General features: G+C 44.5%; 1 protein-coding gene and 1 long non-coding RNA gene across 8 annotated transcripts in view; one reads left to right on the top strand and one right to left on the bottom strand.

Annotated features, from left to right (window-relative positions):
- Nucleotides 1–22,026: 22,026 nt before the first annotated feature.
- LOC110598255 (uncharacterized) lies at nt 22,027–23,132 on the bottom strand. Its single transcript, XR_002484093.3, has 2 exons — nt 22,900–23,132; nt 22,027–22,771 (listed from the first exon to the last, which is right to left on the bottom strand). It is a non-coding gene; the product is annotated as an uncharacterized LOC110598255 (long non-coding RNA).
- A 139-nt stretch (nt 23,133–23,271) lies between these two features.
- Nucleotides 23,272–27,881, top strand: part of Traf3ip1 (TRAF3 interacting protein 1) — a 57,117-nt gene continuing 52,507 nt past the window's right edge. For 5 of the 7 annotated variants that reach the window (XM_013359182.4, XM_013359183.4, XM_078018360.1 and 2 more), the window contains exons 1-3: nt 23,274–23,490; nt 26,634–26,702; nt 27,124–27,285. In XM_013359182.4, the coding sequence (XP_013214636.2) occupies nt 23,368–23,490; nt 26,634–26,702; nt 27,124–27,285 (354 nt within the window). In that variant the 5' untranslated portion in view covers nt 23,274–23,367. Of the gene's footprint in view, nt 23,491–26,633; nt 26,703–27,123; nt 27,286–27,881 lie in introns of all 7 variants that reach the window. The other 2 variants (XM_078018362.1, XM_021727030.3) reach the window with 2 other exon arrangements.

Raw genomic sequence — 27,881 nt, forward strand, 5'->3', positions numbered from 1 at the left:
AGGGGGGGCATGGGAGGAATAGATGAACTCTACATTGGACAGAGGGGTTGGAGGGAAAGGGAGGGGGCATGGGGTTAGAAATGATGGTGGAATGTGATGATCATTATTATCCAAAGTACATGTATGAAGACACGAATTGGTGTGAATAAATTTTGTACACAACCAGAGATATGAAAAACTTGTGCTCTATATGTGTAATAAGAATTGTAATGCATTCTGCTGCCATATATAAATAAAATAAATACGAAAAAAGAAAGAAAGATAGAAACCTATGCTACAGGCTCATTCCAGAAGATATGCAGACAGAGGTGACAACTTCACCCTGCAGGTCCTGGAGAAGACCTGACCTCCATCTACATGGGACCCAGATCAGAGCACTGACCTCACCAGCTCATCCCCACATGCTTTCATTGCCCCCCAGAAGGTGCCTTTAAAAGAAGAGCCTGAGACCCCCCAAAGTGCACCCAGTTCTCGAGGTGCCTGGTGTTCTGCCCCAGGAGTGCAAGTACGTGTCTCCACCCTTCTAATAAAGCTCTTCCTCGTTGCTAAAACCTGGTCCAGTTGTTTCCTGAAACGTGTTAATAGCCTAGAAGGTGTGAGCGGAGATGGTCTCTGCTTCTGGGGACACCTCCTGGAACCTCCTTGAACCTCCCGTGGGGACAGCCTTGATGAAATCCAGCTGGGATGTTCTTGGCCCAGTCACTGAGTTTTATTTCTGAGTTGTGCAAGCTGGAGCGCCCCCTGGGTGCAGAGTGGGAGGCAAAGACAGCAAGCCCACCCAACCCTAACCCTAACCCTAGCCCTAACCCTGCCCCCAGGCTCCTGCCCCCAGGCTGTCCTGGTGGTGTCACCTTCTCACCAGGTCCAGTTCTCTCCGGGACTGGGAAAGGATTGAGGACTGGGTCCCATCAACCCCAGAGGCCTCTGAGCGGCTCATGACAACTTCCTACCCATCCCGAGCAGCTCTGCTGGCCAGAGCTTCTCCAGCTGAAGGGAAGGGTCTGCCTCCCTGGGCGCCGGGGGTCAATGTCAAGGATACCCCTGGGAAAGTGGAGCTGTGCCACGGGGCCTGCCCAGGTCCGGGAGGAGGAATCGTGTCGGGAGTGGGCCTATTTATTTATTTTTAGTTGTGGATGGACACAATACCTTTATTTTGTTTATTTTTATGTGGTGCTGAGGATGGAACCCAGGGCCTCAAATGCACCAGGCGATCCCCTGAGCCACAACCCCAGCCCAGGAGCGGGCTTTTGACTGCATTAGAGAGCTGTGGACAGAGCTCATGATAGAGTTCAAACATGAGGTCTGTGTTTGACCCCCAGAACTACGGAAGGAAGGAAGGAAGGGAGGGTGGGAGGGAGAGAAGGAGGAAGGGAGGGAGGCAGAGAGGGAGGGAGGAAGGAAGGGGGAGGGTGGGAGAGAGGGAGTGAGGAAGGAGGGAGAGAAGAAAGGAAGGAAGGGAGGGAGGGAGGGAGAGAGGAAGAGAGGGAGGGAGAGAGGGAGAGAGGGAGAGAGGGAGGCAGAGAGGGAGAGAGAGGGAGGGAGGCAGGGCAGGCTTCTCAGACATCCTAAAGACATCTAAAGGGAACCCCTAATTTCACACCTGCCAGATACCCTCCATTCTGATGAGGTTACACAGAGCAAATTTTATTATTTTTTCCATTTGGTTTTACTTTGCATCTATTATTCATGCATTTATTTCCCTTTTCTCCAGGCTTGCTGAGGTATATCTCTATTGTGCAATGTGAAGTTCCGCTATATGTATCTATGGTGAATTTATTAAATTAAGCTGATTAGCATATCACTGCCTCTCACTGTTCTCGTTTTTGTGTATGAAGACACTTCAACTCCACTCCAAATCAGTATTCTATACCGTGCATTAGCCTCACCCCTCGTCACCAGGCTGCACAGCGGATCCTCAGGATTCACTCAGCCGCCCAACTGAAATCTGAACCAATGTCTCCGTGTCCTCCCTCACAGCCCCCTGGACCACCCTTCTGCTCTCTGCTTCTGAGTCCAACTTTTAAACCCCATGTGTAAGTGCGACCACATGGCTTGGTCTGTCTGTGTTGGCTTCTTCACCTGACCTAACGTCCCGGGTCCATCCACCCTGTGCACATGGCAGCATTTCCTTCTCTTTGATGCTGAATGTTCTTGTGTGTGTGTGTATGTGTGTGTGTGTATGTGTATGTGTGTGTGTACGCGCGAGCGCCATGCTAGCGTGCGTGCCTTATTGTTGATCTCTTTGTCCAACCGTGGACATTTCTTTCTTTTTATTTTTACTGTTTTGATTTTTTTATTAAAATGTATATTTTAAATCATTTTTTTTAAAGCAGAGATAACAGGCTGAATGTTCATTTTCCTGGAGGTATTTTTTAAGATACAGCTTCATAATGGCCTATAAACTTTGCATATATATGTAGGTTGATTTAAGTTGTTGCATTTGCAAATCTTTTGTATTTTAACTAGTTTTACACCAAATATTGAATGGTGGAAATTTATAATTACAATAAAGTAATTAAAAGCATTAACCAAACAAAAAGTCACTGGCATAAGTTGAGATAAGTTCCTAGTATCCCTAGTTTTTCAAATGTTTTGAACATGAGGGGTGTTGTATTTTGTCAGATGCTTTTTCTGTGTCTATTGAGATGATCCTGTGATTATTATCTTTAAGTCTATTGATGTGATGAATTATATTTACTGATTTCCATATTTGAACCAACCTTGCATCCCTGGGATGAATCCCACTTGATCGTGGTGCATGATCATTTTGATATGTTTTTGTATTTGATTTGCCAGAATTTTATGAGAATTTTTGCATCTATGTTCATTAGAGATATTGGTCTGAAGTTTTCTTTTTTGATGTGTCTTTGCCTGGTTTTGGAATCAGGATGATACTGGCCTCATAGAATGAGTTTGGAAGTGCTGCCCCTTTTTCTACTTCCTGAAATAAATTGGAGAGTATTGGTATTAGTTCTTCTTTAAAGGTCTTGTAGAACTCGGCTGTGTAACCATCCAGTCCTGGGCTTTTCTTGGTTGGTAGACTTTTGATGGCATCTTCTATTTTGTCGCTTGAAATTGATCTGTTTAAATTGTGTATATCATCCTGATCCAATTTGGGCAAATTATATGACTCTAGAAATTTGTTGATGCCTTTTATATTTTCTATTTTATTGGATTACAAGTTTTCAAGTTAATTTCTAATTATCTTCTGTATTTCTGTGGTGTCTGTTGTGATATTTCCTTTTTCATCACATATGTTAGTAATTTGAGTTTTCTCTCTCCTTCTCTTTGTTAGCATGGCTAAGGGGCTGTCAACTTTACTTATTTTTTCAAAGAATCAACTTTTTATTCTGTCAATTTTTTCAATTGTTTCTTTTGTTTCAATTTCATTGATTTCAGCTCTGATTTTAATTATTTCCTGTCTTCTACTGCTTTTGGTGTTGATTTGTTCTTTTTTTTTCTAGGGCTTTGAGATATAATATTAAGTCATTTATTTGTTGACTTTTTCTTTTTTTAAGGAATGAACTCCATGCAATGAAATGTTCCTCTTAGAACTGCCTTCATAATGTCCCAGAGATTTCAATATGTTCTCATTCACCTCTAAAAATTTTTGAATCTCCTCCTTGATATCTTCTGAAACCCATTGTTCATTCAGTAGCATATTATTTAGTCTCCAGGTGTTGGAGTGGATTTTATTTCTTATTTTATCATAGATTTCTAATTTTATTCCATTATGATCTGATAGAATGTAGGGTGGTATCTCTACTTTTTTATATTTGCCAAGAGTTGCTTTGTGGCATGGTATATGGTCTATTTTTAGAGAAGGATCCATGTGCTGCTGAGAAGAAAGTGTATTCTCTTGTTGAAGGATGAAATATTCTATATATGTCAGTTAAGTCTAAGTTATTGATTATATTATTGATTTCTATAGTTTCTTAGTTCAGCTTTTGTTTGGAATATTTATCTAGTGATGAAAGACATGTGTTAAAATCACCCAAAATTATTGTGTTGTGGTCTATTTGACTCTTGAACTTGAGAAGAGTTTGTTTGATGAATGTAGATGCTCCATTGTTTGGGGCATATATATTTATAACTGTTAAGTCTTGTTGGAATGGTTCCCTTGAGCAGTATGTAGTGTCCTTCTTTATCCCTTTTGATTAACTTCAGCTTGAAGTTTACTTTATTTGATATGAGGATGGAAACCCCTGCTTTCTTCCACAGTCCATGTGAGTGGTATGATTTTTCCCAACCTTTCACCTTCAGTCTGTGGATGTCTTTTCCTATGAGATGAGTCTCGTGAAGGCAGCATATTGTTGGGTCTTTTTTTTTTTTTTTTGATCCAATCTGCTAGTCTGTGTCTTTTGATTGGTGAGTTTAGGCCATTAACATTCAGGGTTACTATTGAGACATGATTTGTATTCCCAGCCATTTTTGTTTATTTTTGGTATTTAATGTGACTTGGTTTCTCCTCTGATTAGATTTTCCTTTAGTGTAATGCCTCCCTCTGCTGATTTTCATCATTGTTTTTCATTTCCTCTTCATGGAATATTTTGCTGAGGATGTTCTGTAGTGCAGGCTTTCTAGGTAAATTCTTTTAACTTTTCTTTATCATGGGATATTTTATTTCATCATCAAATCTAAAGCTTAGTTTTGCAGGATATAAGATTCTTGGTTGACATTCATTTTCTTTCAGGGCTTGGTATATGTTGTTCCACGATCTCCTGGCTCTGAGGGTCTGGGTTGAAAAGTCTGCTGAGATATGAATTGGTCTCCCCCTGTATGTGATCTCATTTCTGTCTCTTGCAGCTTTTAAGATTCTATCCTTATTCTGTATGCTAGTTTTTTATTATAATGTGCCTTGGTGTAGATCTGTTGGAATTTTGTACATTTGGTGTCCTGCAAGCCTCTTGTATTGGGTTTTCTAATTCATTCTTCATGCTTGGGAAATATTCTGATATTATCTCATTGAAGAGATTGTGCATTCCTTTGGTTTGAAATTCTGTGCCCCCCTCTTTCCCAATAACCCTTAGATTTGGTCTTTTGATTCTGTCCCATAATTCTTGAATGTTCCGTACATGGTTTCTTACTATCTTCACTGTGTGATCAACTTTACTTTCCAGATTGTATATTTTGTCTTCATTATCTGACATTCTTTCTTCCAAGTGGTCTAATCTGTTGGTTATGCTTTCTATTGAGTTTTTTTTTTTAATTTGATTTATTGTATCCTTCACTTCAAGGATTTCTGAAGGATATCCTTCATTTCCGTTTTTTTTTCAGAGTCTCTATCTCTCTTTATTTTTTAGTTGTAATTGGACACAACACTCCTATTTATTTATTTATTTTTATATGGTGCTGAGGACGAACCCAGGGCCTCGCACATGCGAGGTGAGCGCTCTACCACTGAGCCACAAACCCAGCCCCTCTCTCTCTCTCTCGAAGTAATCTTTTGCTACCTGAATTTGCTCTCTTATCTCATTGTTGGAGTGATCAATTTTTGCCTGTATTTGCTCATTTAGGTCACTCTTTACTTCACAGGTCATTTTAATTATGAACCTTCTGAACTCCTTCTCTGACATTTCATCAACTTTGCTGTCCATGGGTTCTGTTATTATAGTGTCCTGGTTTGTTTGGGGCACTTTCCTCCCTTGTTTTTCCATGTTGTCTATGTGTCTTCCTTTCTTGCAGCGTGGATCTGAGATATTACAGTTTCTTACCTATATTCTTGTAGTACCTGCGCAGATTGTCTGTACCTCACCTTGATGTTGGGCTTCCAGACCCTGCTGGTGTCCCTCAATGTATGCTACTGCATCCTGGACCTGGGTCCTGCACAAGTCGGTGTGGACAGATCTGGACCGGGCCTGGACTCCCACGGTAGTCTGCTGGTTGGAAGAGGCGGTCCTGTGCAGGAGGCTGGGCTCTGGGGGGTGCCTGCCAGTGTAGGGGTGGACCCAGGCCTGCTGTGAGCCTGGACCTGCACGGTCAGTGTTGGTAGATCATGGCCACCGGGCTTGACCTCCCGTGGTAGTCTTCTGGTTGGAAGGGGTGGTCCTGCACCAGAGGTCAGGCTGTGGCGGGTGTCTGCCCCACCCCTACTGTGAGCCTGGGTCCCACGCGGGCTGGTGTGATTGGTCAGAGGCAGTGATTTGAGTCGATGAAATCCCAGGGGTTCTTTCAGGCCCGTGATTTCCAGAATTTTTTAGGTTGTATTCCAAGACTGGTGTTCAGGGTAAAGTGAATTCCTGAGAAGCATCAGCAAACGCCATCTCTGATCCTGCATGGGTGGATGTAGAGCCTCCTGCCAGAGTCCACAGGGTCTCCTGTATCACAGGGTTCTTTATCTCACCTGAATACACCATGTGGCCTGACCGTGCATTAAGTTTTATCCAGACCCTGTTCATAAACGAGTGAATTTACAGTGGACTCTGAAATTTGCAGATTTCTCAGAAATTTGAAAGTGACCGGCCTGGAGGGAAACAGGTCTGGGGAGTAAGCCCAATCGGGGGCTTCCGGATTCACCGTCTCTTTTTCTTCCCTTTTGTCCCCTTTCCACCTCTCTTTACCTCTCTGATTTCCAGGTGGGGGACCTTATTCTGGACCCTCAGGTGGCAGCAGGAGTCAGCTCTGAGAAAGGATGCCCCCTAGTGGGAGACACATGCTCCTGCTACTGGACTTCCTGGGCTGGGTCCACCTGACTTGCGGTGGACAAACATTTCCTGCCACAGCTACGGCTGCAGACTCAGCAAATGACAACGCAGAATGCTCCGTTACATTTGAATTTCAAAGACAAAATGAAAAAATATTTCAGTAAAAGAATGTCCCAAATATTAAGATACATTTAAATTAAAAAATTGTTTGTCTGAAAATCAAATCGAAGTGAGTGCTCTGTATTGAACCTGGCACTCCACCCAGGGCCTGTGGGTCCAGCGCTGGTGAGCCTGTGCCTGGCTCCACGGGGGACTTCCCTGCTCTGGGACCTGCCTCTGAGCCTTTCCCCACGTCTGACCCACATCCTGGCTCCTGGCAGATGTGGGGCTGGGGTGGGGCCTTTGTCTCGATGGAGGGAGGGAGGGCCTGGAAGCCCTGTAGCTTTGTGTGGCCGCTCCAGGGGTGGTCCTGGCCCTGGCCATCTCATTCATTCAGGAACTGCTCATTTCAGAGCGTCTCCTGCCAGCCTTTGTGTTTCAGTCACCTCCTTTGCTGTCATCGTCTGTAGTTACTCCATCAATTACTTTGTAGAGAAAATGAATGACGCTTTTCATGTTCTCTGCTTTTCCTTCAGTGCTTTCATAGCAAGGAGCCCAGGGGTAATTTAGGTTAGTGGCACCCACCGAGCTGACCTCTAGGACTGCAGGCTCCAGGGCCTGCTCTGTGCGAGTCCAGAATGCTGTCCGCCTTCCCTCTGCACAGGGGCAGTGCCCAGGCCTCTGGAGGACGCAGTGCATGGCCAGGGGAATCCACGCTCCCCCGAGGCTGCAAAGTCTGGGGACATGTGTCTGCTCCATGGCCATCTCCCCAGATTAGACCTCTGTGCGGTTGGGTGACACTGCTCCCTTGTCCCAGATCCCCCCAGAGACCCTGAAGCCCAGGTTTTTGAGACCCCGAGGGCCTCCAAGGGGTCTCCTTGCCCCAGGCCACAACATAGTTTGTGGGAGAAACAACAATAGGCTTCCTGACGTGTGGCCCAGGCCCTGGGTCCTGGGACTTGGTAGAACCTCCAGGGGAGAGGCTGTCTGGTCACACCTATGCCCCCATCGCCCAGGCCAGCCTCTCACAGATCCACTGTTGCTGGCCACAGCTATCCATAGGCCTGCGTCCAGAGTGGGATTCTGCCCAGTGTGAACTTCTGGGGCAGGAGGTGGGTATGTGTTCTCTCCGAGAGTGTGCAGAAAGCAGGGCACTGGGGGCCTGTGCTCTTCCCACTCCCCAGGAGGATCCCCATCCTGGCATGGCCGCCGTGGTAGGCAGATCAGGGAGGACTTCTGAGCAGGGCTTCCTCCAGCTCAGAGGAACTGGCAGCCCTGTGTCTGGTGTGGCACCAAGAGCCTGCCCATTCTCTGGACATAATAGCCTTCTCTGATACCCAGAGGGGTAGGAGGCTAGGGGTTGGAGTCTGGGCTAGCCTTCCTGAATGAAATGCAGTCTCACTATACCTCTCCTCGTTCAGGGAGGCTTGGGTGTTGGACAAGAAAAGGGAATGAAGGAATGAAGGGAGCTAAGACCATTCTCCATGTTAATGTGAAGTACTAGCTTCAGTGGGTGGAGGATACTTGAAAATGATGAGGGAGTTAGGAATCTACTTTTCCTCCTCCTCCTCCTCCTTCCCTTCTTCCTCCTCTTCCTCCTCTTCCTCCTCATGGTACTGGGAATTGAACTCAGGGGCACTCAATCACTGAGCCACACCCCCAGCCCTATTTTTATTTTATTTAGAGGCAGGGTCTCACTGAGTTGCTTTGCGCCTCGCTTTTGCTGAGGCTGGCTTTGAACTCGTGATCCTCCTGACTCAGCCTCCTGAGCCGCTGGGATTACAGGCGCGCACCATGGTGCCTAGCTCTCTTCCTTATTCTTTAGAGAAGATGAAGTGTATTTTGGCTCACAGTTTCAGAGGGTCAGTCCACAGTCATCCATCTCCATGGCTCTAGGCCCAAGGTGAGGCAGAAAAACATGGGGGAAGGAAGGGTGTGGCACAAGTAGGCAGCTCAGGACTCGGCAACCAGGAAGCAGAGAGCAGCTCCAGCATCCGAATACAGACCTCACAGGCACCCCACCCAGCGGCCCTCCTGCCCACCGTTACCACCCAGTCAGGGCTTGTCAGTGTTCATCAGTTCTAGATCACAGCTCCTACAAGGTGGTCATTTCACCTCTGAATGGTCTGGCATTGTCTCCCATGAGTTTTTGGGGGGACATGTCATATCCAAACCATACATTCTACCCCTGGCCCCCCAAAGCTCGTGACTATCTCACAACTCAAATACATTTAGTCCATTTCCAAGAGACCCTGTAGTTTTTTTCTTTCCATGTTTTCTTTGGTGCATTGTAGTTGTACCTGATGACGGGATTTGTTGTTACGTACTCAACACATGCACACAAGCTAACAATGTAGTTTGACCACTATGGCCCTCCAGAACGTCCCCATCTCTACCTGCCTCCTACCCCTGGGTCTCTTTCCTTTCTGATCTCCCTTTGATTTTCATGAGATCCCTCTCTTACCTTCCTTTCCCTTTTTCCTCTCAATTTCACATAAAAGAGAAAACATATGACCTTTGACCTTCTGCATTTAGCTTATTTTGCTTAACATAATTGTCTCTACTTCCATCCATTTTCCTGCAAATAACATAATCTTATTTTTCTTTCTGGCTCCATAGAACCTCACTGTGTATATGTAATACATTTTCTTTATCCATTCATCTGTTGATGGACACCTAGGCTGGTTCCATAGTTTGGCTACTGTGAATTGTGCTGTTGTAAACATGGATATTCACGTGTCACTGTAGTGTGCTGACTTTAATCTTTAGGACTAATACAGAGGAGTGGTACAGCTCGGTCACATGGTGGTTCCATGCCTAGTCTTTTGAGGAACCTACATACTAATTTCCATAGTGGTTGTACTAATTTACAACCTCACCAACAGTGTAAAAATTTTTCTTTTTTCTCCACATTCCCTCCAGCATTTATTATTGTTATTTATGTATTTATATGTGGTGCTGAGACTCAAACCCAGTGCCTCACACATAATAGGCAAATGCTCTACCACTGAGCCCCAACCCCAGCCTGCATATTGTATGTATCCTTTTCTTTCTTTCTTTTTTTTAATTTGATAATACATCCAAATTTTTTATTTTATTTAGAGACAGGGTATCACTGAATTGCTTAGGGCCTCCTAATTGTTGAAGCTGGCTTTGAACTTGCAATTCTCCTGCCTCAGTCTTCCAAGCCACTGTGCCCAGCAAGTATTATTTGTATTCTTTTTATTTATTTATTATCATCAATATTATTTTGTTGTGTTTTTTCTTTTGTTTTTACTTTTTAAAATTTTTAACATATTTTTTCTTTTTTCATTTTCTTTTTGTTTGAATTATTCATGACAACCATTCTAACTGCTATGATGTTTAATATTTCTTCATATATTTCTTGGCCATTTGTATTCTTTTCAGAAGTATCTGTTTAATTCATTTACATGTTTAATAATCGGCTTATTTGATTTCTTGGTATTAAGTTTTGAGTTCTTATATATTCTTTGAACTAATCCTCTGTCAGAGGATTAGTTAAGCTGGCAAAGATGAGATAAACTGGCAAAGATTTTCTCCCATCCTGTGGATTCTCTTCACATTCCTTATTGTTTCTTTTGCTGTATTTTTAATTTGATGCCATCCCATTTATTAATTCTTGGCATTCTTTCCTGAGCTTATGGGTCTAATTGAGAAAGTTGTTGCCTGAGCCTAAAAGCTGGAGTTGACCCTTGGTTTTCTTCTAGGAGTTACATGGTTTCTGGTCTAATTCCGAGATCTTGGATTCATATGGAGTTGACTTTTTAAAAATGTATTTGTTCTTTTTGGTCATACATGACCGTAGGATGTATTTTGACACATCATTAATACGTGGAATCTGACTTCCCATTCTCAGAGTTGGTGTGGGGTCTCACTGGTTGTGTATTCATATGTGAAAACAGAAGACTCATGACCACTGTATTCTACTACCTTCCTCTTCCCATCCCTCCCTTCACTTCAAGTCCCTTTGTCTAGCCCATGAACTTCTGTTCTTCCTTCCCTCCTCGTTGTGAGTTAGCGTCCACATAACAGAGAGAACATGCTGCTTTTGGTGTTTTGGGACTGGGTTATTTCACCCAGCAGGACCCTCTCCAATTCTGCAGTTGATTTTTTAAAAATATTTATTTTTTAGTTGTAATTGAACACAATATCTCTATTTTATTTATTTATGTGGTGCTGAGGATTGAACCCAGGGCCTTTCACGTGTGAGGCGAGCGCTCTACCGCTGAGCTACAACCCCAGCCCCTGATTTTTTTTTATACAGGGTAAAAAATAAGGGTCTAGTTTCATTCTTGTATATATGCAAAATCAGTTTTCTGAGCACCGTTTGTTTAAAAGGCTGTTTTCTCTAATATACGTTTTTGGTTCCTTGGTCAAGGATCAGGTGACTATAGATGTGTGGGTTTGTCTCTGTGTCCTCTCTTCTGTACCACTGGTCCATACATTTGTTCTATGCCAGTACCATGCAGTTTTCGTAACTGTCAATTACTGTGATGCTTCCAGCATTGCTTTTTTGGCTTGGATTTGTTTTGAATATTCTGGAGTCCCCATAATCTTTTTATTTGTTAAAAATTTTAAATTTGTTCTTTTCTGTTATACATGACAGTGGAATGTATTTTGACATATCATACACACATGGAGTCTAACCTCCCATTCCTGTGGTTGTACATGATGAGGAGCTCCAGTTAACAGTTCCAGTACTGCCCAAAAGCCTAAGTCTAAAAATCTCTTCTAAGACTCAAGGCAAACTCTTAGCTTTTTTCCCTGTAAAGATCAAAAGCAAGTTCCATATATCCAGTACAGAATGTCATAGAATAAATATTTCCATTTTAAAAGGGAGAAATAAGAGCATAGAAGGAAGGGTCTGAGCTGAAGCAAGACCAAAAAATTTAACTGGGCAAACAAGTCCTGTAGCTCCGCATCCAGCATCTGGGCACAGGGCATCTTCGTGTTTTCCCCAAAGAGCTCGTGTAGCTCCACCCCTGTGACCTTGCTGGTGGCAGCGCACTTGTCCTCTCTCTTGGCTTGTTTCTGATCTATTTCTGTAGCTTCCATGGGCAGACGTCCCACGTTACTGGAATCTCTTAATCTTGCATGGCGGGGTGTCTCTGCTGCAGCTTTGACTTCCTTCTCACATCTTCATGCATCACCCTCTCAGGGGCACCTGCAGGGACCCCAACCCTGCTGCACTTTGCCTGGCCTCCCAGGCCTTCCTTTGAAATCTCGGTGGAGGGCTCCATGACAAGGAACCAGCTGCAGATGAGCTCTTTGGAGAACTGTTCTGTTCTCTGTGAGAGCTGATGAGCTATGTGAGAACTGAAGCTGGTCCCTGGGAAGGAGAATGTATGCGGGGAAGGACCTGTGCGTGGGTCATCAGGAGGGTAATGGGACACTGGAAGCCCTGGAAGAAGCCTGGCTCATGTCCATGGTCACTCTGGACTATTCCAAGGGACTGCAGTGCCACACACCACGGTGGGCTGCTCTGCCAAGGCCCTGGGGTATGAATCTGGATTGGAGACTCGGGCTCTGGGGAACGCAGTGTGGGGGATGGGGTGGGAAGACCCCAAGGCCCCTGTGGTACAGGCATCCAGAAAGCCAGGAAGACTGGACAAGGCAAGGGTCAGAGGCTGGCACCTGGGGCCAGGGAAGGGTTAAGAAGGGATGCCAGCCAGGATGGAACCTCTCTGAGAGCGCAATTCCTTGGGGACTCTTTCCCTGGACCTTGGTTGGCTTTCTGAAGGGAGTGTTGTCAATTCCATCTCACGGAATCACTGAATCCTCTGAATCCACTGAATCCTCAGTAACAAACAAAAAACAAAGAAACACAAAACAAACTAAACAAAACTAAAAACAAAAAAAAAATGGAATGTAGTTCCCCACTACAGTATCTAGATAGTATCTTTTATACTGATTCAATAAATGTTTGAATGATACCATATGGACTATCTGCATTAAAGACATAGGAATATCCAAAATGTACAGGAAATGAAGCTCAAAATCACTAATCACAGCTGGGTGTGGTGGCGCAAGCTTGTAATCCTAGTGGCTCGAGAGGCTGAGACGGGAGGACCACAAGTTCAAAGCCAGCCTCAGCAAAAGCCAGGTGCTAAGCAACTCAGTGAGATCCTGTCTCTAAATAAAATACAAAATAGTGCTGGGATGTGGTTCAGTGGATGAGTGTCCCTGAGTTCAATCCCCAGTACCCTCCCCCTCCCCAAATCACTAACCACTAGAAAAATGCTAATTAAAACTATAACAAGATACTATTGTAGAATGATTATATTTAGAAAATAAAGCTGATGATATCCGATGTTGACAGAGATTTGGAGCAAGTGGGGATTTTATGTATTGTTGAAGGGAACGAACAATGGTATAGCCACTTGGAAAGGCTGAATCTTGTAAAGTTAAACACATTGTCATCATACAACTCAGAAATTCCAGTCTAAAGGAATTTACAATAAAAACTAACATTCACACAAAGACTTGTATGTGAATGGTCATAGCAATATTATTCAAAAATAATAAAAAACTGAAACAATCCAAACGGATTCCTGCCGCAGTCTGGATGGGCACAAATCACGAGCCACTCAAGCAGGAGCAAACTTTATTTCTGAACTCCACCAGCACACTCCACACATGCTCCCCAGGAACTCTCCTGAACACCACGTGGCTCCTCCAGGAACCACCAACCAGAACATCCTCCTCCGGCACTTCGCCAACCAATGCGAACTCTTCAGGAATCCCCGCGAGAGCTCAACCGGAACTCAACGGGAACTCTGTGAGAATTCAAAAGTCATCATCTTAATGGCTCGCTGGTGTCACCTCTCAACCACTCCATTCTGGCAAAAATGCCATGCGTCATCCCGACTCGGCTGTGGCCCTCAACATCTCCCCCCTTCTGTTTAATTAAATAACAAGCAATGTGGCTTAGGGACTGTGCCAGTTAGGTTGTCCAATACTACATATGGTCCTTACTTGTCATCAGATGAGCTGACCTCAAGGCGTCAGCCTCCTATCTTAGATTGGTACCACTGCAATTGGATCTTACCCATCACTGACTACCAGTCCAGCATACAGCCATACTTGTGGATAGGCCTATGCATCAGTGTGTGGGGGGGTGAGGTTCTTTGCCTCACCTCTGTTGGCCCCCAAATTTGGCCTTAGTGCCAGTGGGGGGGTGGGGTTCTTCGCCTCACCTCTGTTGGCCCCCAAATTTTAGACCATCACTAGCACTAGGGAGGAGATGCCAAATGCCATGACACCAAGCCAAATGATGGCTCTTTTGGGAAAAATTGTACCACCAATGACACCATTGGCAAAGATGCCCCAGCACCACCACAATTTGCTGCACCAACAGATAGTTCACAATGCATACAAGTGATACATAGTCCAGGCAAGTTCTGCAAGCAGTTCAAAGCAGAGGAATCCATCAATATGTCCATTTCCTCCCAAAGTAAATTGACTACTTGATTGAGCATTACTTGTTGAGTTATTACTCATTGATGCATCAGTTTATACAGTTTACTGTGATAGCTATTGAAGAAGCTGTAGTTTGGTTTTATCTTTGTCTTCACTGGCACTGGGATGAAGATAGAAATTCTGGCAATGATAGCTAAAAAAAAATTATGTAACAATCCAACCGGTACTAAGAAAACAATTTTCTGAGCAATTTACATTATCCTGAACAGAATTACTAAATATAATGAAAAGGAAAGGTGAAAGTAAACAAACAGATCTATTAACCTCCTTTTTTTGTTCACATATTAAAAAAATCCTCAACAGCTGTTTACCCAATTTAAATTAAACCATTTAAATCACGAGAATAAAAAAATTTCAGATCCACTTTTTCATGAGCGCTCCTCATATATATGGACATATGCACATACAGACATACAACACAAAACAGAAGTGTGCACACATAACACATTACATACAACACATAACATTATAGTAAAGGCCTTGTAGCTATTCACAGGTGAAATCTCCATTGCAATGTTTAAAAACTTCACAGTTAAAAAATAAGAACTGGGGCTGGGGATGTGGCTCAAGCGGTAGTGCGCTCGCCTGGCATGCGTGCGGCGGCCTAGGGTTCGATCCTCAGCACCACATACAAACAAAGATGTTGTGTCCGCCGATAACTAAAAAATAAATATTAAAATTAAAAAAAAAATAAGAACTGATCAGAAAAACATTAACCTAGGTCTGTATGAGCTCAAAAAATAAAATAGAACTTCATGATGTGGAAAAAGACAATAATAAAATAGATATTGAAAAAGGCATCCTGGTTACCACCTGGGTTTGACTCTTCTTTTGATATCCCATCCTTCTTCCTGTAACTTGCATAATGGGTCTGAAGGTATTCCCACAAGCAAGCCCCAAGGTTTTTTACATTTGAAGTAGGCCTTAAAGGTGTTCATTATTCATTAGCCTCCAGGTGTGGGAGAACCACTGCTGCAGATGTAACAATAGACAAGCTGGAGCTCTGGATATCAGCTATAATGGATTTGAGTCAAATCATCTTCTTTTGGGCTGGGAATGTGGCTCGGGTGGTAGCGCGCTCGCCTGGCATGCATGCGGCCCGGGTTCGATCCCCAGCACCACATACAAACAAAGATGTTGTGTCCGCCGAGAACTAAGAAATAAATATTAAAATTTCTCTCTCTAAAAAAAAAAAAAAATCATCTTCTTTTTGGTCTGTAGAAATTGCTTTGGTTAGTCTCTCTGGAATCCAAATTGTCTGCTGTTCTCCCTGTGGAAACAACACACAAACAGAACCCTGACTCCAGACAATCACTGGGTCAGGACCTTTCCATTGTCCTGTTAGAATATCCTTCCAAAGTACCTTAGGCTTATGTACATTTTTTGGATACATATGTCTTTTCCACAGCACTAAGCCCTGATGAATCCAAATTTTAAAAATTTAGAGTAAAAAAGGTTATTTTAAGTTAATCTTTGGGGGATATATACCCCTTTCCAATTCCCTATTTTTGCTTTAATAAGTACATTTTAATAGTTTGATGAGGTCTTTCAACTATGCCTTGTCCCTGAGGATTGTATGGGATTCCTGTTATATGAGTAATGCCAAATGATGAGCAAAATTGTTTAAAAGAGGTAGAGGTATAACCAGGTTCATTATCTGTTTTTAACTGTTTTGGAAGGCCCACAGTGGCAAAATTTTGTAAGCTATGAGCTATAATATCTTTAGTTTTTTCTCCGGTATGAAGGGAGCCCCCAAAATCCAGAAGTATCAACTGTAATATGTAAATATTTCAATTTTCCAAATTCTGGAAAGTGTGTGACGTCCATCTGCCAAATATGGTTAGGTATCAGTCCTCTAGGATTGACTCCAAGATTAACTTGTGGTAAAAAGGTCACACAATTTTGACATTGTTTTATTATATGTCTGGCTTGTTCTTTAGTTATTTTAAAACGCTTTTGTAAAGTATTAGCATTGACATGGATCTTTTTATTTTATTTTATTTTTTTTTAAAGAGAGAGTGAGAGAGGGGAGAGAGAGAGGGGGGGGGAGAGAGAGAGAGAGAGAGAGAGAGAGAGAGAGAGAGAGAGAGAGAGAGAGCATTTTTAATATTTATTTTTTAGTTCTCGGCGGACACAACATCTTTGTTGGTATGTGGTGCTGAGGATTGAACCCGGGCCGCACGCATGCCAGGCGAGCGCACTACCGCTTGAGCCACATCCCCAGCCCCATGGATCTTTTTATGAAAATTTGTAGCTTCTTCTAGAGTAGAGAAAATATGTATGTCATGTGTAGTTTTATCTGCTAAATCATTGCCCAAACTAAGGGCTCCAGGCAATCCCGTATGTGCCCTGATATATACTATAAAGAATGGATCTTTTCTGTCCCAGATTAGACTTTGTATAGTGGAAAACAAAAGAAAAGAGTAGAGGAAGGGGAAATCCTACCAGCATCTTCAAGGGAAACTATAGCATTAACTATATACTGACTATCGGAAAATAAATTAAATACAGAATCTTTAAACATCACACAAGCTTGTAATACTGCATTAAGCTCTACCTTTTGAGCTGATTGTTTTGGTACTAAAATTGTAAAAGTTTGGTCAGGGGTAACTACTGCTGCTGTACCATTATTTGATCCATCAGTGAATATATTTGGAGCATTCATGATAGGTGTTTTTCTTGTCATTTTTGGAAAAACTACAGGATGCAAAGACCAAAAAGACAATAAAGGGTTAGATGGTAAGTGGTTATCAAATGAAACATTAGATTTACACATGATTATTGCCCAAGTATTTAACTCATTAGCTAACTCATCAATTCGATCCATAGTATATGGAGTAATAATATTATTGGGAGAAATTCCAAACACTCCCTTTGCTACTTTTATTCCTTTGAGTATTAATTGTCCTACAGTCTCAGGATACTTAGTAAGAATAGTGATAGGAGAATAAGATAAATGTATCCACACTAATGGACCTTCTTGCCAAAATACTCCTGTAGGAATATTTTTTGTTGGTATTCAATAAATAATAAAGGCAAACATATCAATTCTATCCAAATGCATATTTTCCATATATGTTTCAATAATTTTTAATGCCTTTCTTGCTTCAGGCGTTAACATGTGGGGTGAATTTGGATCTGATGGTCCTTTTAGGATATCAAATAAAGGTCCCAACTCTCCTGTTGGTATGCCTAGATAAGGCCTTATCCAATTTATGTCTCCTAATAACTTTTGAAAGTCGTTAAGTGATTTGATTTGATCTACTTGTATTTGAATTTTTGGTGGACAGACCATGGTTGAGGATAATAGAACTCCTAAATAATTAATTGGAAAATTTAATTGTACTTTATCTATTGCTATCTCTAGATTATAATTTTTTAATAAGTTTGTAAGTGTGGCATAACATTCTAGCAATGTGTTTTTATCTTTATGTGCTAATAATACATCATCCATATAGGGAAATACTTGTAGTTCAGGATTTTGATTTCTACGTGGCTGGATTGCTTTGTTAACATAAATTTGACACATAGTTGGGCTGTTAGCCATCCCTTGAGGGAGTACTTTCCATTCATGTCTCTGATCAGGACCTTCATGATTCAGTGCAGGGATAGTAAATGCAAAATGTGGACTATCCTCAGGATGAATTGGAATTGAAAAAAAACAATCTTTAATATCTATAACTAAAACATACCAGGTTTTTGGCAAAGTAGACAATTGGGAAATCCCTGATTGAGCAGGTCCCATAATGACCATCTCATTATTAATGGCTCGTAAATCTTGCAATAATATCCATTTACCAGATTTCTTTTTAATGATAAAAATGGGAGTATTATGGGGAGATATGGAAGGTTGTATATGTCCTTCCGCTAATTGTTGTTTGACCAGGTCATAGGCTGCTTGTATCTTTTCTTTAGTCAGGGGCCACTGAGGAACCCACACTGGTCTTTCTGATTTCCAAGTAATTTTTATTGTCTCAGTGACCCCTTCTGAAAACCCAATCCATGTCTGTCTATTCCTTGATCTATTTGAATTGGTGCTGCTATACCTTGTTCTTGTTCTCCTAATCTTTTTTCTTTCCTAAAACCTTGTCTAGCCATAATAGTGGGCACAATTGGATTGATGTTATTTGTTAATGTCAAACCTAATTGATCTAGGACATCTCGTCCACATAAATTTATAGGAAGATGATCCAATACATATGGCTGTATCAATCCTTCACATCCTTCAGGATCCTTCCAATCTAATACCATTGCACTTCTATGGGGATTAGTTGCTACTCCTAGGCCTTGAAGCGTTTGAGAGGCCTGTTGTAATGGCCAATGATTCGGCCATTCTTGATGAGATATGATGCTAAGGTCTGCACCTGTGTCCAGTAGCCCATTAAATTCATTTCCTTGAATATTTAGTTTTAGCATTGGGTGAGAATCTAAATTTAAAGACAGCATAGCCCAATCTACACCTGTGGAGCCTAATCCCTTGGAACCTCTTTCTACAGTAAGATTGGAAAATTTATCACGCAGGCTGGGTATTATTAATAACTGTGCTATTCTATATCCTGGTGAAATTACTGATATACCTCTTGGAGAACTAGCTATAATTTTTATTTCACCTTCATAATCAGGATCAATTACCCCAGGACTTATCATAAGTCCTTTTAGAGTAGAAGAACTGCGTCCCAATAATAAGCCTACTGTTCCTTGGGGAAGAGGTCTTTTCACCCCTGTGGGAATGATTTGAACTTCCATTCCTGGAGTTAGTACTGCTCTGGTGGAGGCGCAGATGTCCAACCCTGCGCTCCCTTTGGTTTGTCTGATGAGGGATCTAATGGACAATGTGTCCTGGGCAATATCCTGATGGTGTCCCTGGGTTCCTCCAGTGCCCCATATATTTGTGGTCATGGGCCCTGGAGCATTGGGCCCCCCTGTCCATTTTTTGGCAATGGAGCTCGATGCTTTTCTCCATGATATTGTGGGTAAACACCTGGTCTTTGTCTGTTTTTTGATAATGGAGTACCCTCTATGGTGGTTTGAGAATGGCATTCATTAGCCCAATGTCTCCCTCTACGGCATCATGGGCAAATACCCGGTATTTTACTCCTTTGATACCTAGCTTTGTTAAACCCTCCTCCTATGGAGCAACTCCTTTTAAAATGTCCTGTTTGTTCACAATTGTAGCATGTTTTTGGCCTGGCATCTAAAGCCTGTTGTACTGCAGCTGCCAAGACTTGCCCTTGTTCATTAATGTCTCCACATAATTTAATATATGTGTTTAAATCTTCATGTTTCCATGGTCTAATGGTCTCCTTGCACCATCTGTTTGCTTGCTCAAAGGCTAGCTGTTTAATTAATGGCATTGCTTTTTCTGTGTCCCCAAAATCTCTGGTAGCTGTTTGAATAAGCCTATCTACAAATTCATTGTAAGGTTCATTATCTCCTTGTATTATCTTAGATAATTGACCTTGTAAATCTCCATGTCCTTATAAAGTCTTCCATGCCCTAACTGCTTCTGTAGCAATTTGTGAATATATAGCAGGATCATATTCAATTTGTTGTCTTTGACCCGCATAAGGTCCTTTTTCTAACAACATATCTAGATTTGTTTGAGGGTAACCGGCTGTTGCATTTCGCCTAGCTGTCTCTGTGCAATATCCCTCATTGGCAACTTTCCATAACTAATATTGTCCTCCATTTAGCACAGATTTACACATGCTAGCCCAGTCTGCTGGCGTCATGTCCAAGTTGGTAATGGATTCGACCATGCTTACAATGAAGGGTGCTTGGGGACCATAGGTTGTTACAGCCTCTTATAGCTGTTTCACTGTTTTGAAATCTAAAACATGGTGATTTCGCTGCCTTCCTGCCACCTCAAATACAGGGCATGCTAATCTTTCAGGTCCTGTTTCAGGATCCCATCTATCAACTACGGGGGTTGAGGGCCCCATAGGCGGAGCTGTTGGTTGGACACTTACACCCTCTGGTGATAGAAAGGTGTTAGTAGCAGCCTCCTGTTGTAACTTTTCCCCTGATGGCTTTTTCTGCTCTAAACTTTCTTCCCCTTTCTGACTATCTCGAGAGGCCTCCTCTTTTTCCTGATCTAATATGTCTTCTAACATAATCTGAACTGAAATCTTTGGACTAGGCATACAAAATTGTATCATCACCCACAATGGCAATGTGCTAACTGGCAGAGTTCCTGGGTTTTTCTTTTCCCTGTCCCTTAAATCTTCACCGTGATGGTCCCATTGTGATATATTCAACAACTCCTCCTTAAAAAGCCATGGGCTACATTTTTGTATTGTATCAACATATGCCCTGACTGCTCTTGATTTTACTGGGGTGCCTCCTTCCTACAATTTACTTAACATTCTTTCGGTTTGTTTTTTACTAATTTCTAATCTACTATAAAGATAACACAATCCAACAAGATAACACAAAACAAAACCGAAACAGAATGAAAAAAAAAGAAACAAAAATCGTTGTATCAATTTTCCTATTTTCTTGACATGTGCATTTGTGGTCTATTTCTATCTCTTCCTTGGGGCAAACAACTTCAAACCTTGAGCCAACCATTTTTCCCAGTTTGCCTGAGAAAGTTCTAGGGATAGGCAGCTTGAAACAAAAACAAAACAAATCAAAACAAGAACACATTGTTTTTTGAAATGGTCACCCATTCTCTCGCCTTCCCTCAGGGGCGAGCAATTCCACTTAGCTCCGAGCTTCAGGCATTCCCTGCACGGACCACCAAATGCCACAGTCTGACTGGGCACAAATCACGAGCCACTCAAGCAGGAACAAACTTTATTTCTGAACTCCACCAGCACACTCCACACATGCTCCCCAGGAACTCTCCCGAACGCCACGTGGCTCCTCCAGGAACCACCAACCAGAACATCCTCCTCCGGCACCTCCCCAACCAATGTGAACTCTTTAGGAATCCTCTCGAGAGCTCAACTGGAACTCAATGGGAACTCTACGAGAACTCAAAAGTCATCATCTTAATGGCTCGCTGGTGTCACCTCTCAACCACTCCATTCTGGCAAAAATGCCATGCATCATCCCGACTCAGCTGTGGCCCTCAACAGATTCCAGACAGATTGTACTCTAGGATACTACTCAGCCACAAGAAGGAATGGCTACTAAAACATGTCACATGAAAGAACCCCAGAAACACTACCACAGAGAGAATAGGGTACAAAGGATCCATAATCTGTGTTTCCATTTATATGAGATTCTAGAAAAAGCAAAATTATGATGATAGAAACCAGGTGGGTGTTCACCTAGGGTTGGGGAGGGGGAGGAGATGACTGCAAATGAGCAGAAGAGATGGCCAAGGGCACTGTTCTATGACTTGGCTGAGTGGTGGTGACATAATTTGTATGATCACTAAAATGCATCAACATGCACACTTGGACTGTGTGAATTTCATTGTATATACACAATTATCGTACATAAATTTTAGGTGAAAATGCACATGTTGGGTGCAGAGGTATGTGATCCTAGGTGATCATGAGGCTGAGGCAGGAGGAGTGTGAGATTGAGGCCAGCCCAGGCAACACAGCAAAACCCTGTCTGAAAAAAATAAAAGCAAAATATAATTATACATCTATATATATCATTGGCAAACCTCTGACAAACCAATAGTAAAAAAAAAAATCTTTAAGACAGGCAGAAACATAAACAAAGCACAACAAATGAGAATTCCAGGTGACTGCTTTTCAGAAACTATGTAAACCAGAAGCCAATGAAGTGACATTCTCAAAGTACCAAAAGAAAAAAGTCAATCAGAATTCTAATACTTGTACATTTATTAAATAATTGAGGGTGAATTTATTGTAGGTTGTTGTAGGGAGACCTGAAAGCAAATTACAAGAATCCAGTTTAGTTTGGGTATGTTATGGAAGGCCTGTAATCCCAGCAACTTCACTCTAGGCTGAGGAAGGAGGATTGCAAATTGGAGTTCAGTCTCAGCAACTTAGCAGGACACTGTTTCAAAAATAAATAAATAAATAAAAAGGGTTGGGGATGTAGGTCGGTGGTAGAGGACCCCTGAGTTCAAGGGGCAGTACTGAAGGAAAAAAAACGTATGCAGTTCAGTATTTATTGATAAGCCATACAGCCTGACTTGAGACTGGTAGTCTATATAACCTCCCCGCATTTGAGCGTGGTAAATTCTTTCAAATGTGAAGATAAATAAAGATTTTTGGATACATAAAAGATGAAGCATTAGTTGCCAGCTTAACGGTGCAAAAATAAATACTAAAGAAGGAGTTCTTCAGACAGGAGTACGCACCGGCTGGAAATCCAGATCTACACAAAGAATGAAGAGTATGCAAAACGGTAAAAAGTGGATGTAAATTTAAAAGCCATAAAAGCATTCTCTGGAAGCATAAACGCAGAATACAGAGCCCCCACACTGCCGAGAGACAGGGTTTGTGCGGTCCGACAGGAGGTGGGACAGAATCCGACGCCCGGTGGAACAGGGGACATCACGCAGTCCTCACCTTCCTGGGCGACGCGTTAGTATCCTCCTTTATAGGAACAGAAATGAACTGTCAGAGAAAACAAGCCCTTGCCCACGAAGCCGTGGAGGACCAGTGGGGCCAGACACCGCCTCCTCGTGTCTGTGGGAGGACTCGGCGCAGCCCCGTCCATTCACCTGAGCCTACGCTCCCCTTGAACTGTGCCTGTCAGGCAGCGCAGGTCCTGGGAGCTGCTTGTGCTAGGCGGCCCACCGCGGCCTCTGCCAGTGGGCAGAGCGGGCTGGTCAGGAGGTCAGCTGGGCAGCAGGGCGGCGGGACAGCAGGGCTACGCTGCGGAGGGGCGGGGCTGAGGAGCCGGCAGCGGAGCGGGTCAGGGGGACTGTGGGCGGGGCGAGCGCTGAGGGCAGGGATAGGCTGTGGGCGGGGCTGCGTCCGGGGCGGGGCCTACGAGGGCGGGCTTCGGGAGAGGCGGGCCCCACGAGCGTCCGTTGCTAAGGCCGCGCAGCCCTGGCGACCGGGGGCGGGCCGCGCAGGCGCCGCGCGCGCTGCAGTGCATTGTGGGATGGGAGTCCGGCTCTCCGCTGAGGCCGCGGGGACCCGGCGGGCGGAGCGGCGCGGGCGGGCAGCCGCGCGGCGGCACGGCCATGAACGCGGCGGTGGTGCGGCGGACGCAGGAGGCGCTGGGCAAGGTGATCCGCAGGCCGCCGCTGACGGAGAAGCTGCTGAGCAAGCCCCCGTTCCGCTACCTGCACGACATCGTCACGGAGGTGCGCGCCGGGCGGCGTGGGCCGGGCCGGGGGGCGCTGCGCCGGGAGATCGGCTGGGAGACGCCGACCGGGAGCGCAGGCCCGGCTCCTGCGGGGGTCCCGCCTCGGGGGCCCGGGGACTGGACGCGGGGCGCTGTGCCTCTGCGCGCCTCCCCGGCCGAGCCGCGTCCGGCCCCGTTTACGTTTAATTTGAGTTTGGGCCCCGACCCGTCGCCCAGGCTGGCCCTGAACTGGCCATCTTCCTGCCGCGGCCTCCCAGGTGGCTGGGGTCGCAGGCGCCCGGCCCGGGAACCTTCCCGTTTCTCTTCGGAGCCCTTCGGGGTTGTGCTGGCAGAACCGATTGTGTGACTTCCCCCTCCAACCCTGTCATTCCCCTTGGTTGCCCTGCAGCGTTCTCACGTGGAAGGTGCTCCCCAAGTCTTGGGAGGGTGGAGTTATCCTTTAGGCTCCCTCCTCAGAGTTTCTCTCACGACTGCTTGGTGCAGTCACCGGAGTTAGAATGCTTAATAAATACACGAAGGAGAATAAATATATTGGTTTTCTGAAAGGAAGGCTGTAAAAATGTCGTTTGATATTTGTTGATAAACTGCACAGCCTGCTTTAACTTGAGGTTATTGTTGCTGTGACTTTCTCACTTAAGGACGGTGGATTTCTCAATGACAGGACGGTACTGATTTGTTAGTGCATCTCCAGTGAGCTGCACTGGGTACATAGAAATTGCACAACAAACATTCACTGTTTGGCAGTCTGTCCAGGTGCTTAGTAACTCAGGAGTGTTGCCTCAAGGGGTGGCAGCACCCATTTCAAGGTGCACCAGAGGGCTTAGGGGCCCAGGTGCTCTCTGGGACTTAGGGGTCAGGTTGCACGCTCCCAGGGCCGAATGAGGGCTCTCAAACTTTATTCTCATTTCTTGTTGATTTTGGCCATCCTACCAGCTGTGGTGTGTACTCTCCTGGAACGTGTGCCTCTGTCCCAAACCTGCTCATGCAGAAAAGCTCTAGGAATCATCCACACTCCTGTTTTGACTGGTGGTCCCCTTCTCTTGGATTGCACAGCCCTTACATCCTGTCCTGGATGGTGTATGGGGAAGGGACCCAGCTGTGTAGAGAGTCCCATGGGAGCCAGGCAGTGTGCTGTGTCACCACCACTCTGTGAAGTAGCAGGTGTCATCCCCTGATCCTGAGGGAGCGAGGAAGAACTGGCCTGCCTGCAGCCTGACCTGTTGGAGCTGAGGCTGCAAAGCTATACTTCATTTCCTGTGCTGCTCCTGGCAGTTCATGAAATGCAGGGCCACCTGAGGAAAGCACCTGGAGGGAAGTGAAACTTTGAGGGGGAGGGAGCCTAAAGAATACTTCCATTCTCAGGACTTAGGGAGCACCTTTCAGTGAGAATGCTGCAGGTAACCAAAGGAATGGCAGGGTTAGAAGAGGGGAGTGCCACAGGGGAGTGTGCTCATCCTGGGGGAGCTTGTGGGTGGGGCTTAATGACCATGTCCTGGTTGGTATTGTGGGATTGAGGAGGAACATTCAAGCAGGAATCCACTCTGTGGCCTGGTAGGCAGGTATGGAATGAGGTATATGCTCCATTGGGAGCAGGTCTGCTTTTCTTCTAAACTTTTTCTAATGCTGAAATTAATTTCTTTTTCGGTGTCAAGATAGATGCACTTACACCTCCTTAACAAGGCATTAGAATGGCTGATGTGCTGAAAAGCATTTTTATATGGTGGGTGGAGAGTGTCCTGTGAAGATTCTTACTGCCCCTGAATGTCTTGTTCAAGTCAGTGTCTAAATATGGAGCTGTAGCTAACTAACAGCGTTTTTCCTTAGGTTAAACAAGGTTCTGTGACATTGTTTCTTGTTGCTTCCAGTTACTGCTCACAATATAAACTGCCTGCACTCTGGGAAAACCTCAACCCAGAAGAAGTGGGCAGTTGTCAGGAACATTAAGGGTGGGATGCTTTTAAGAGTCCGAATTCTAGCCATCTTCTAAGAACAAAGCCAAACAAAACAACGCAGTAGTTGGCTGACTCCCAGGCCTGTCTTTTGCCATTGGTTTTTAAAACCTGACTCACAGTAATAAAGCTACAGCTGACCTAGGACACACATCTACAGGCCTCCGGAGGATACACCTGATATTTTCTGTTCTGTTTCATTTTTTAGAAAATCCATTGTTTTGATTGTTCAGTAACCCTCACATTTTTAATTACTCTGACCTTAAGATATCCAGGGTGCTGGGTGGGGGACAGGGAGGGACAGAGCAAACCACAGCCCTTTCAGGATATTTCAGGGTTCAGGTTACCTGAGGGGGAGGGGCAGGTAGGGGGAGAACAGAAGTGATGACATAGATGCATGGTCCCCACCATCCTAAGAAGTGAGGAGGACCCATCTGGAGATTCTGGTTTGGATGCCCAGGCTAAGCTCTTCCTTTTCCTTCTGGTCTCCATTCCCACCACTGTGCCTGGGGGACTCCAGTGAAGCTCAGAGTGGCCTGGCCTCTCTGTGTTAGAACTGCCCGGTCTCGCAAGCATAGTTTGTGTCCCTAATTGGTTGCAAAGAGCCTCCGGGTCAGGCCCTGCAGGACTCTGGATGCCTCAGACTCCTGCTGTCTCACACTTCTCTGGATCCCTTGAAAATTTAGAAATACTGACCTTTTATAATACAACAGAAACAATTCGTGAAAGCTTTTAAGTTCGCTGATGGGCTGCATTAACCTTTGAAATACTAATTCTGCTTTTCAGTTGATAAATCAGCACAACATGCTCTGGCCAAACAAGAAGATTTATTCCATCCGAATTGTTCCGTCCCTCATGGAGTAGATTTCTTTGATTGGTCAATTGCTTCCCAAATGCCCTCTTCCCCAGCTCTTCTGTTAGCTTCTGGGTCCAGTTCAGGTCTGCTCTCCCCTGGGAAGTGGTCCCTGGCACCTGGGCCCTCCCCTCCTGTGGGCTGCCCTGGCGCCCTGGGTGTTAGCACTCTTTGTGCTTGCAGCCAGGATGTCCTGAGGCCTGGTTGTGTTCTGCGTCACAGCATTCTGCACTCATGACGTAAACATTTGTCGAGAGTGGACAGTGAGATTCCTGGGCGCTGGTGGGGGGTCAGCGGATGTCCTGGGAGGTGCATGAATTTCTTTTTTGTGTTTTGAAGGTGATTAGGACCACGGGGTTCATGAAGGGCCTCTACACAGATGTTGAGATGAAGTCAGATAACGTCAAGGTAGGTCGGCGCGGGGCTCCTCCTCTCCCTGTCCTTCCCCTGGTGAACAGATGGTTTTAGGCCGCGGCTACCCCTTGTGTGAGGAAAATGCTGTGTGTAGTGGGGAGACGAGGCCCTTTAACTCACGAATGGCGTGGACCTTTCTCATTTCATCTTCTTGTTTGTGGCCAGTGCATGTTGTGCTAAATTTATCAACTGAAAAGCAGAATTAGTATTTCAAAGGTTAATGCAGCCCATCAGCTAACTTAATAGCTTTCATGAATTTTGTTGTGTTATGAAAGGTCAGTATTTCTAAATTTGTCATATATCTAAAAAGTGCTTTTTCTATAAAGAGGATCTATCCCATGTCTTTCAAACATTCTGATGATAATGCAAACTCTTTGAAGTATGTTAATATTTCTTTTAAATGGAAACATTTCAGGATAAAGATGCAAAAATTAGCTTCCTCCAGAAGGCCATAGATGTGGTCATGATGGTTTCAGGAGAGCCTTTGTTGGCAAAACCAGCCCGAATCGTGGCCGGGCACGAGCCTGAAAGAACAAACGAGCTGCTTCAGATAATTGCAAAGTGCTGCATCAACAAGGTAATGCTGCTTTAGATCATTGGACAGTGCTGCATCCACACAGTGACACTGCAGCACTGGCATTTTAAACTTAGTAGTGCTGAGTGGCAAGAAGTGGAGGGGGGGAGAGTGACTAAATATCGTGGGAGGTGTTTAAGGGGGAGTTCCAGTGGTACCCATTGAACCCTGCACTTTGAATTGGGTCCCACGTATTCTGGAGCTTGGAGGTGCAGGAGGAGCTTCTGTGATTGTGAGCCAGGGCCTGCAAAACACAGGATGGCAGGCTTTCTGTAGTACGTGGGGCCTCGTAGGTGCTTTGCTTTTGGCCTGGCAGCCCGAAGCTGTCTTTTGAAGCTGGTGTTGCCTCCTTTGTGGACAGCGTTTTACCCGCCCAGGGCGAGGGGCGCTGTAGGAGCTGCTCCTCAACTTCTGTCCTCGCCTTCCACACCTGTGCCCCTACTCCAGGCACCACAGGCCTGCACTGGGCTTGCTCCACCTCTCTGTGTCCTAGCCTCAGAGCGTGCTAGTTTTTAGGGAATGAGGTGGTCGAGTCACCTGAAGGGCCTTTCTGCTAGGACCCTGATCCCAGTGGAGGTGGAGAGGTTTGTGAGTTGTGT

The sequence above is a fragment of the Ictidomys tridecemlineatus genome, chromosome 7, assembly GCF_052094955.1.
Source record: "Ictidomys tridecemlineatus isolate mIctTri1 chromosome 7, mIctTri1.hap1, whole genome shotgun sequence".
NCBI classification, from domain to species: Eukaryota; Metazoa; Chordata; class Mammalia; order Rodentia; family Sciuridae; genus Ictidomys; species Ictidomys tridecemlineatus.